At 35.9% G+C, this 11,064-nt stretch overlaps 1 protein-coding gene across 1 annotated transcript in view; it reads right to left on the bottom strand.

The window, feature by feature from the left end:
• Positions 1-231: 231 nt before the first annotated feature.
• The window catches only part of C5 (complement C5), a gene marked incomplete at both ends in the record, with an annotated part of 28,321 nt that continues 17,488 nt past the window's right edge, over positions 232-11,064 (bottom strand). Inside the window, 17 exons of the mRNA XM_082327202.1 lie at positions 232-361; positions 641-779; positions 1,609-1,692; positions 2,238-2,327; positions 2,704-2,790; positions 2,984-3,089; positions 3,186-3,260; positions 4,003-4,105; positions 4,804-4,855; positions 5,493-5,574; positions 6,395-6,457; positions 6,829-6,981; positions 7,791-7,996; positions 8,764-8,935; positions 9,233-9,328; positions 9,806-9,965; positions 10,844-10,919. Of these exons, the coding sequence (XP_082183328.1) occupies positions 232-361; positions 641-779; positions 1,609-1,692; positions 2,238-2,327; positions 2,704-2,790; positions 2,984-3,089; positions 3,186-3,260; positions 4,003-4,105; positions 4,804-4,855; positions 5,493-5,574; positions 6,395-6,457; positions 6,829-6,981; positions 7,791-7,996; positions 8,764-8,935; positions 9,233-9,328; positions 9,806-9,965; positions 10,844-10,919 (1,874 nt within the window). The remainder of the gene's footprint in view (positions 362-640; positions 780-1,608; positions 1,693-2,237; positions 2,328-2,703; positions 2,791-2,983; positions 3,090-3,185; positions 3,261-4,002; positions 4,106-4,803; positions 4,856-5,492; positions 5,575-6,394; positions 6,458-6,828; positions 6,982-7,790; positions 7,997-8,763; positions 8,936-9,232; positions 9,329-9,805; positions 9,966-10,843; positions 10,920-11,064) is intronic.

The following is an 11,064-nucleotide window of genomic DNA, read 5'->3' as shown; positions in this document are numbered from 1 at the left end:
ATTCTGCATTATTCTCCCATCCAAGCTTAAAAAAAAAAAAAAAAAAAAATCATACTTTGAACATTACTATGTTATAAGAACATAGCTATGAAATACAAGCAAAGACCTTTTTTCAAGATGAACTATTAATGAATGTTAAGTTCAGAAAATAATTACTAAACAGCTGAGGATTTTTTTTTTTTTTAAATGAGATTTGATCTATATTTTTAATTTAAAAATTCTCCAAGTAGATCAACAGCCACTGATGATGAGATCTTCAGCAAAATCTTCCATTGTATTTAAAAACTCCTGACAAAATGTGCACGCTGTATTTGAAGGCCACCACTCAATCCAAGTGCTGGAGTCCAAAGGGTACTGGAATCTAAGACAACAAAAGAAAATGATCATTTGCTGCTAAGATTTGGGGAGGAAAATGTCAAACAGAAAAAAAAAAATTACAATATGAAATTGCTTGCTTTGTGTTCGTCATCCTGTTTAAATGCACACATCTGAAAACACACTGTGTAACTATTGGTTGAACTAATACTTACTTAAAAAATTAAGTCAATTACATATCACGTAAGAATTATTAGATACAAACGCCACTTCACAGCACACTTTAAGATGACATCTCTGCACATTCTGATGGTAAGTTACTTACCTGAAACTGTAACCAATGCTTATCTTTAAGGCTTCTTTTCCCATGATCAAATACTGCTCTCCTGGGCTCAATTCAACATCTGTACAGGTCTTCTTTTTAACAAAGGTTATTTCATTATTTTTTTGAGCAAAAGCCTGCCCTGAAGTAGAATGTCAAGAATTGGAAAATTTCACAAAGAGAACTTCCAGTCACTCATATATTAGACAGAAAACACCAGAACGTTCTACAGTACAGCACAGCCAAGGGATCCATATGCCTCTAGTTACAGAATAGGAAAATTTGATGATATAAAACATGTTTCATGTAGAAGATTTTTTTTGAAGTAAATCTGAATGGTAAATAAGCCTCTTGTACATTAAATAATTCTATATTATAGTAATTATAAGGACATACTGGGTGCTTAAACTCAGAGGAAATATGAGTATCAGCTCCAGTTCCGCAGGACCTACGAGCAGCTACCTCTCCCAAAGGGAAGACAGCGAGTGCCCAAGAACATTCTAAAGCCCTTTCTCCCAGAAGCAGAAACGTGCCCAACCTACACAAATGTGCGAAAAGTTAAGGCATGGCATAGCCTTGCACACCACCCCACTTCAATTGCTGTACATACAGTAAGGGAGGGCAGTCTGTGGAATGAATGAGACATTTGAACAACAGCTCATGACTGTATTGATTAATTCATTATGGAATATGTTCACCTTGTTTTGTCACATAAAAGACATTTAACTGATTGCAGTTCAGATTTGTCAACAACAGCTATAATACAGAAAAGATGTTTAAAAACATCAAACAAAGACTGCCCTTCTCAGGGCACAAAAGAATTCTCAAAGGCTGTATTTGAGGCTGTGGTTTTCTGCTCTCGTGAAATGACGAGGTTTGACTGCTGTTTTTTGTCAGCTGCTTCAGTGGTCGCAACCAGACAGCTTTTACTCTAAATAAATTGTTAAATGGGTTAAGAACAGGACACTCACCTCTTTTATAGAGATCCAGAAGAGCTGCAGAATACTTTACAAAATAACCTTCTTCACTGCGAGATAAGATGTTCACTTTATAAACTGCAGAATAACACAAACCAACCGTTTCGTTATTCCTTGTTCCTGCAATACATACTAAATACCTTACAGATGCTCAGGTGGAGAATATAATGTCCCTTTACAATACTAATTTCTGGGAAAACGATGGCTATAGCTATAGACTGTATGGCTAAGAAATATTAACAAGTTCTAGCCATGCTCTCATCTGATGGAAGCTCTACCCATGCTCTCATCTGATGCCCACAACTTCCTCTGACCCCGAAGCCACATGGTCATGTTAGAACGGTACCAAGCAAGAGAAACACAGGGCTGATTAGCAAAATGCATCAGATCAGGCTCGCTGGTGCACTAACCCTCGCTACGTGACTTTTATTCAGCAGAGCGTACGGGCAGCACTTGCTCTTCTCTGCTCAGTGTGTCACCTTCATATACGGTATGCCACTGTCAAGCCTACTGGATTTTCATCACTAAAGATCTAATTGGAACAAAATGTTGTGCAGCAGTAGTAAACAAGTAAATGTTTCAGTCAGAGCACGTGAAATAGGTAATGACAATTGAAATATTACCGTATGCAATATCATTCTGGCACGCAGCTTTTCTCCTGGTGTCAGCAGTTATCGACCGATCTAGTCTCTCTTGTACTTTACTACACTCGGCTACATTGCGAGAGAAAAAAGCCGGCGTTAAGGCAATGTCATCACATGTCCTCATAGAAAACATCACGAACCTCTGGCTGTTTGGGATAATCTACTGTAACTGAGAAACACCATAATTATGGGATTGCATGCTGGAACAATGAATATTTAAAATACAAAATAACACCCTCAATCACCTGAACTTAATCCAGTCAGACATCCATGATCATACTGCACACTGGTTTTTAATTTTTTTTTTAAATGTAAAATTTGGAGAGGGCAACAGCTGTGTTCTTATGAGGATTTTTTCCTTGTGTTTAGTGTGGTTTTGTCCAAAGCACTACACTGCATTTTTCCCCCCAAGTGAAATGGGAAAATATCTTAAAAAAACATTTACCTTCCATGCATTTGCATTCATCTCCTTCACACAATCTCACAAGTTTTTCATTTCCATAGGGGTTATAAAACATAGCGCACCTTTTATCTAGAAGATCCCAAAAAAAATTACATATAGAAAAATCAAAGTCCAAAAAGTCAGCACTGAAACTTTGTGAGTCAAAAGTCACTAGAGCTTAAAATAACACGGATTAAAAAGCTGTTGATGAAGGAAAAATGTAGTCTTTAAGGAGGAATAGAGTTAAAAGACAAACAGGAATTTGAAGACATGGAACACATACCTGGTGCATGATATTCGTATACAGTGAATGTGGCAGGATTTAGCATTCCAACCTGGAAAAGCTCACTTACTCGGAACTCAACACAGAGAAAATTATTAGCTGGCACCTATTTGAAACACACATGAATTAAGGAGCTCTAAAGGAAACAAAAATATTCCCAAGAGTTACAGTAGTGCTTACAGTTACGAAAAGGATAACATACAGAGTCTATCTGCAGAATAACATGTCCATCTTTTATCTCATAATCTGCTATCAACTGATCAACTCCACTTGCAAGCTGTAGGGGAGAAAAACAGAGAAAAATCTTTTATACAAGTTAAACATTTTTGGGTGATCTTGAAGGTTTTGTAACGGGTAGCTTTAACACAATTCTGAGATGTAAAAAACTTATTTTAGGCTTGCCTCTTTATAATGCTCATACTCTCACTTGGTTTTTTTGGTTTTCTTTTAAGGAAATTATCCTTTTACTCATTACATGAAGATAATAAAGAATTAAAGAGATAATTATCCTTAAAAGAATACTTGAGTCCACGTATAGCATCCTATTTAAATCTTATAACTCTGATTGCCTTTAACTACAACTTGCGTGCTTGTCCATAGGAGCTGGATGAACACAAGCACCACAGTTGAGGTTCAGTTCACAAACTTTAGCCAACTGTTAGGTGTGTACAGGAACAGTGCTCCCTTCACAGGCAGCAGATACAGCATCTCCAGAGGTTGATTCACACCCCCCTAACGCAGATGACAACCACTCCCTTTCCGCTCTTGTCTTTCCACTAACAACAGAGAGAGCCTAGATGTCAAACTTTAACTAGATGTCTAGCTTCCGAGTCTATCAAAAATCCATAATCTAGACTTAGGTAAAGTATTCTCATTAGTATTAGAAGTGTTTAGAAGCAATGAGGATATAATGATATAAATCTGCACTACTATGCTAACAGAAAAAGATGAAGAACAGTAAATATTATAGTTCTGTCAAAAAAACTTCAGTAAAAGAAAAAAAGTTCTTTAATACTTACAGTAGATAAATCTTCTGTATTTGCTTCCAGTCCACTAACCAAACCTATGTCCATCACAGCATGAGCAGACCCTGACTGCGGCTCTCTCATGCTGGGCCTGTACCTAAAACAGATTAAAAATAATATTAGTTAAACATAACTGAAATTATAAAGAAATCTTCAAATGTGATTCCAGAAGAACCTAAGGAAAAGTCTACCAATATTCAGACCACAGTAAACCGATAATGAAGCAAAATCGTCCAGATTAATCAGTTCAGATTTATGCCAATATCATGCATAAAGAAGCTTTTCTTAATGCTTATGTTCCAGGAGAACCTATATATAAATTAAAGAAAAACTCCCTCCCAAAGAGATCATGACCTTTGGCTCTAATTCTGTTTACACACATACATAAAAGTGAAGAAACAGGAAGAGAAGATCAGAAAACCAGCTGCAATTATTAACAAACAAAAACATCTCTTCAAAAAATAAAAGAAATTTAATATAAATATGTCAGTTAATGTAATATTAAAACAATAACTAAGAAAAACCAAAAGACCAGAAAACCTCTGTAACATTCTTAGGCTAATTTCATAATGCATACATAGACCCACAGTGCATTTACTTTGCACTGCTCCAATTCCTTAACATGTCAGCTGGGAATTCCACCTTTGCAAGGAGGAGCGTTGAATGTTAGGAAATCCAGGTCATTTAGAACCAGCATTTACTTAAATTAAACCTTTAAATGCAAAACATTGGCTCAGTCACTGAGGAAAGAAAAAAACCAACCGACCAACCAAAAACCCCATCAGCTGTACTTACTTTGCACAAGCCTCTAAGCGCCCAAGTGGCTCACCATCTTCTTTTCTGTAACCTTTTCATATCAAGTAGAGTCAAATAAGTAATTTTATAACTCTTCAGAAGCAGCAATCCAAAATTCTCATCAAGCGTTTTCATAATTGAAAGGTAATTCTTTGAATTGCTTTGGTGGCTATTTTTTTAGGAACTCATTGTCTAGCCACAAACAAGTAACATTATACTCCTTTTATAATTCAGGCGAAATGACAGCTTTAATGCTTAATGTACTTTACTGTGTACTTATGTTATTAAAACTACTTCATGGCAAAAGCTCAGAATGTGGTTATATACCCTGTTGTAACTGGACTAGAACTCTCTATACCTTCTAGAACTCTCCCTAACTATCCCCAGTCCCCCACCATTTTTCTTTCTTCCGCTGGAAGTTTGTATTCCTCACTCCCCCAACTGCAAAAACTCTTCCACAGATGAGTAAAAATGCACCTAACAGAAACACAGTAAAAATTAATTCTATTCACAAAAAGGCAATAGTTTCAAGAAGGGCTAAAAAGGCTTCTAGCAATTTAGAAAGTGGCAGAATTTATTACAGTTTCATTCTTAATAAGAAACACTTTGTTAAACAAAGTAAAGGGTTTTTTTCTCCCTCCCCTGCACTGACCGGACTAATAATATTTAAAAGCATATTAAGCCTTTACCATCATCTCTCTTTGGAACAATCTTCAATTCAAAGTCACATGACTCTTCAGAAGTACCGATGGTATTATATACTGTCCTCACCTACACATGTACAAATAAATTAGACAAAACAGAAGCAGTAAACAATCCTCAAAACCAGCATAGAACTGTGAAAACTCATAATATGGAGAATATAATACCAGTAAAACCAAGTCTGTACAGCATGATTAGTTTTGATGGACACAAAGCAGAGTAAATAAATGATCAGCGCAGAAAGAAATGGGGAATTTCAGCAAAACCACACCATTCTTGCTGGTCGTATTTACAAGACTAAAAATATTATCCAAACAACTCCTGATATTTTATGAGTATAAATACCAGTACACAAGAACATGGACATTTCAGATGTTCTTAAGTTTGATGCTAGAAGAGGCTATGAAAGATGAGAAGGAAATCTATCACGGCAACAGCTTCATATTTAGGCATACGAAAATTATTCCTTTAAATATTGCAAGAAAACAGTTTCTCAATGACATTGCTTAATAAACTAAGAGTAAACACCAGAATGACAGAGAATTGAGCAATTTCTCAAAATTGATCACTAAGCTGGGTCTTCCCTGCTTGGCTGTCTCAGCAGAGACAATAACAATTGATGAGCACTAAAACCGAGTTGATCATCTATTTAGATTGATGGAACAGAAAACGTCCGATGAAAAGGAAGAAACTTCACAACTTCTCTCATTAGCTGTAAGTCATGCAATGGCTTGTACTTAATCTAAAATACAGCCATAACGACACCCATCACTTCAGTCTAAAGGTAAGGGCAACAAATGGAATAGTTTATGAGAAATTTAAGTTTCTTTTTCAACGTTGATATTAACAAACCAGAGATTCCATTTTAAAAAATTGGTTGCATGCTTACATTTACTGTAGCTATGCCAGTGCTGCTTCCAGTGCTTACATATATGTCATCATCCAAAGGTACCTAAAGGATTGATGTTAAACAAAAAGTTACACGTTAACAATACAGATAGCGCTATTAGCAACAATTCAGGTCAGACGATCTGCTTGTCTTTTCTGCATTTTAAATACATATTAAGGCCTGATGCTACAAACAGATTCTACAAAAAAAAAAAAACCTTAATAGGAACAAGCAGAGATACTAATTTTAAATGAATATTCAAATGCATTAAATTTAGCAGATAAACAAAGTCCTTAAACATTTGCTATTCCAAACTACTACCAGTTTATTAAAAGAAAAAGCTACTTTAGTAGCAATTTCAAAGTTCCAGTAATTATTTAACAAGTTGCTAAGAATTCTGCTTTCACTTTTCAAAAGCGATACTATTCACTCACTGTCATAGTTCTTCCCACGAAGTTATCTTCTGTCAGTTTAAACAGATTAAGGTTTCCCTGGTTTTTGTATGCTACCTTAACATCCATGTCCAAATTAAGCCGTTTGACAAGAAGGGAATATTCAGTCAAGGCCTCAAGGGCATTAACTGTGTCCTGCCAGAAATCAGTTATAAAGAATTAATTCCAGAAATTAAAAAAAAAAGTAAAGTAAAAAGAAGTAAAAATGTATTACAAAGCAATTTATTTTCTGCCACTTAAACGTGATTACAAATAATGGTAACCACTACTAGCTAAACAGCTTAGCAGTGTCTCAGCAGTACGCTTAACGTGGTGGTAACATTTAACACTATACTCATAGGCGTATTTGTGCAATTTAAAGAAATGCATGCAAGTACTAAAAAAGAAGCAAGTAAACAGCAATAAACAAACACAGCACTCATCAGTTTCTTCATAGATTTTTTAATAATTAAAAAAAAGGGTGGTTGCATGAACTGGAATATTCTGTATAGTATGACTACTTGATAGTGTATTAGAAATCTGGCAACTTTCACATGACTTTTAGCCTATTCGTGCACACTAACACAGTTTTTACAATGAAAAAATGCATACCTTCTTACACTGCGCTCCATTTTTGTGGAAAACAAGAACAAACATCATGTCATGAAATGAAATATTCTGTTTTATAAAAAACTTGGGAGAACAGTTTTCATCCTATGATTCTTTTCATTCAGCAGATCTGAAGTTAGTGGAATCAGCTGGCAAATTTCTATTTATAAATAGACTTCATAAAAAGAAGTCGTATTTCCCAGAGACAAAGAATATCATGGCAACAGAGTCACTTGATACTAATCCCATACATAGGACACGGAACTTGTCAATGTGATCATCTAGTGGTGTTACCCTCTTAAGATGGCTCAGAGTTTGGTACTTGAAGAATGAGAACAAAATATTTAAAAGCTCACCTGAGTTGAATAAAATCCTCCACCGTATCTTTGTTCTTCAGACAACCATTTGATGATGGGATTAGCATAGTTTTTGTCCCCTCTTAGCAAAGTAGTAAGCAAGGCATATGCTGTAGTTTCAACCATCTGGGCAGTAACAGAGCTGGGAGTGTGTTGGTCTAGTTTTTTCAGAGTGTCTTTCCAAAAACGATAAATAGGAGGGTCACCTACAAAAGTATAAAAGGAAGGGTTCAGACTGAAACATAGCAGCAGCTCTCTCCAGACTGCACAAGGTGAACTATTGCCTACTCAGGTCAAGGAGAAAAGGAGGAACTCAAACTGCGTTTAACAGGGGATGAAGATACACTTCTCTTACACTACTAAGTCTGACATTTATACTAGAAACTACTTGCAACAGACAGGACACAGCTTTTCTATTCCAGTAGAAATAGTTACTTGACAGGGAACAGTCTGAGTCCCTTGCCCTGTGACAGAATACACTAAAAAGGAACAGCCTTCACAAGCAACTACAAAGTCCCTCATCAACCAGTGAGAAATTAAGAAGAAAACTCAACACAACCAAAGTGAGAGCAGTGGCAGAGAGCAGATGTGGTTTTTGTGAAAAATTCCGCTCTGAGCCAAGGAAGAGAGTGGACACATCATAAGGATGAGGAGGCAGACAAACGTAATCTGCTATAGACACCTGCGTAAAAGGAAAGCCTATAGACAGAACAAACGTGACGCAGCGGGGAATGACAGATGCCTAGCTGACTTGCATACAGCTAATGAAATTGCACTGTTGAAAAGCTGAAAGCGGGATTCAACCTAGCAAAAATACTAGGCCACGCAAGACTAAAAATTCACTTTTGCCAAAGCAAGCATCACTGAAATTCACTCTCCAAGTAGTGCCATCACATTAGAGAATTTAAAAATACTATAAGAACAGCCTACCTGAGAGCCAACTACAGTACAGACTCAGAGAATTTAATGATACCTATGACAGATGCTTCCTTCTTCAGTGCAGAGAACGCCAGCTGTGCAGAGTGATGGTTCAAATCCACAAGAGCTAAAGCATACGAAGTTATTGCCATAGTAAAGGGGCTTTGAGCAGACTGCACATTTTTCATCAAATAATCTCCTGCTTTATTTTTGGCATCGTGGATTTTCTGAAAGAAAAAACACGCTACAGCTTACATCTGTTAGACTTATTTTTAAAGAAGCACATCTATCAAGAAAATATAGGTATATATAGTATCTTCTACACTATACATTATAATAAAGTGATCCAGAATTTCATTATTGTTCTTTTGCCGATTTTGAAAGACAAAGACTAACAAAGCAAATAAATCTTAATCTTTGAAATTGAAAAAAGCCTCTTGATTTCTTTGAACAAGTGTTACAGAAAATGGAAGAAATTAGAATCCCAGAACACAGCTGCTGGCAGAAATAAAAATATTACTTACCTGAGTAGGACATATTTTAATTGACTTTTCAATTCCAATAACAGAAAATGCTGTGAGATACAAAGATTTTTCTTTAGCTTCTTTAGGTAATGTACCCTACAAAATAAAATATGTAAATATAAATACATAGAAACAGCAGTTAATTTAAATAAATAGAACTTTTTACAGTTCAGGTGAGGAAGCAAACAGAAATTCCTGTAAGAAATATCAGGTTGTTTTAAGCTGAAAATATGTTGACTCTTTTGAAGGTAAGAGCTTACTTGTAAAAAAGAGACAAAATTATATAAAGTTATTGACATGCCAGGACTATTATACTGTAAAATCAACCTACATATTTTTTTTTCTAAATATTAAGAAGTGGCAAGCAACTATGTTTAGTGGGAAAACAGAAAGGTTTGCAAGACTGTGCGGTTCTTTAAATGAACGTAGAAAAATGCAAAAACTTAGCAAAATTGTCTTAAATAGGTGTCCTGGTGAAATGCAACCTAAAATATCTTGCGTTCCTAAAACACATTACCTCCTGGTGACTCCAGCTTTTACTGTATAAGCACAGAAAACGTTTGGTTTTCATACCTGTAGTTTCACTGGCTGGTAATTTGAAAATTCACTGAATGACCCATCTGGCATTTGACAGTTATCAATCAACCAGAGAAGTGAATTACAAACAGAAATTTCATCAAGATTTATATATTTATTAACTTGTCCGAGGATCCTTAAAGCAAAAGCTGTCAACCTGCCAAGGAAAGCAAGCAGATCATGTTTGCTTTGATTAGCAGGTACTACCACATTGCTAGAAGCTAGACACAAATTTGCACTATTTGCGATTTAAGTATACTACACGCTCCCACAGTTCAAAGAAATACTGCAGATGAATTTTGAATTTCACAAATGGGCAATGATTACTCGATTTTAAACAAGGATCAAATTCCATGTTTCATGACATGAACTCGTTACACCCCCAAAAGATTACTTTTTTTATGCACAGAATTTAAGGAAGATGCTTTTGATGCATCTTATTCCTTCCTTCTATAAGCCAACTGCCTTTGCCATTGTGAAAGGCAAGACAGCGACTATGAATTTTGCCTAATTTTCAACAGCAGATTCTGTTTTCCACACACAGTACTACCCCTCCTGGCTTATAGTCTTTAAATATCGTATTTGTGTGAGCAAAAGGTATGACTATTTTGCCCTTGCTCATGTCCCTGTACTTAGGTTTCCTTCTTCAAAGCTGGGATGCAAACTTTGCCTGAGCTTATGATTCTGCAGGGAGCCAAGGTCTACACAGTCCTTTTGTAAAATTGCAGGCCCAAAGAAGAGGTTTCAGAACTGAGCAAAATCCTACAAATTATCTCAGGTATGTCTGCTCCTAACCATTGGCCCAACTTGGTTGTAATGGTGTGAACTATGGACACGAATAAAAGATTTAGCAAGTGAAAACAAGGAATCAAAAGGTATTATTCAAAGATGTAAGCACCATTTAAATCTACCATCAAGCTCACCTCTCATGCTTACTAGAAAGTGTCACCCTTTAAAAATGAGTTATAATATGAAAGCAAAGGAGTGAAACAAGCCTTTTCCATCCATTTTAATCAAGAGAGCTTTTTAACTCACCACGTGCTAGCTTGCCCATCCTTCCACATGCTATATGAGAAGTCAGAATTTCTGAATGACGAGATGCTTACAATTCCTAAGGAATATATTAGGTAGAAAGTAAGTTATGAAAAGAGATTTATATTAAAATTGTATTTGCTCACTCAGATATATTATCTTTCTCATTCAGCAAAGTTCATGCACCTCTACAACTCTGAAGCAAGAGAAGAAGCTATATTTTT

The sequence above is a fragment of the Platalea leucorodia genome, assembly GCF_965183815.1.
Source record: "Platalea leucorodia genome assembly, chromosome: 15".
Classification (NCBI taxonomy): domain Eukaryota; kingdom Metazoa; phylum Chordata; class Aves; order Pelecaniformes; family Threskiornithidae; genus Platalea; species Platalea leucorodia.
The sequence above is the reverse complement of the archived record's forward strand: the minus strand, read 5'-3'. Positions and strand labels throughout refer to the sequence as shown.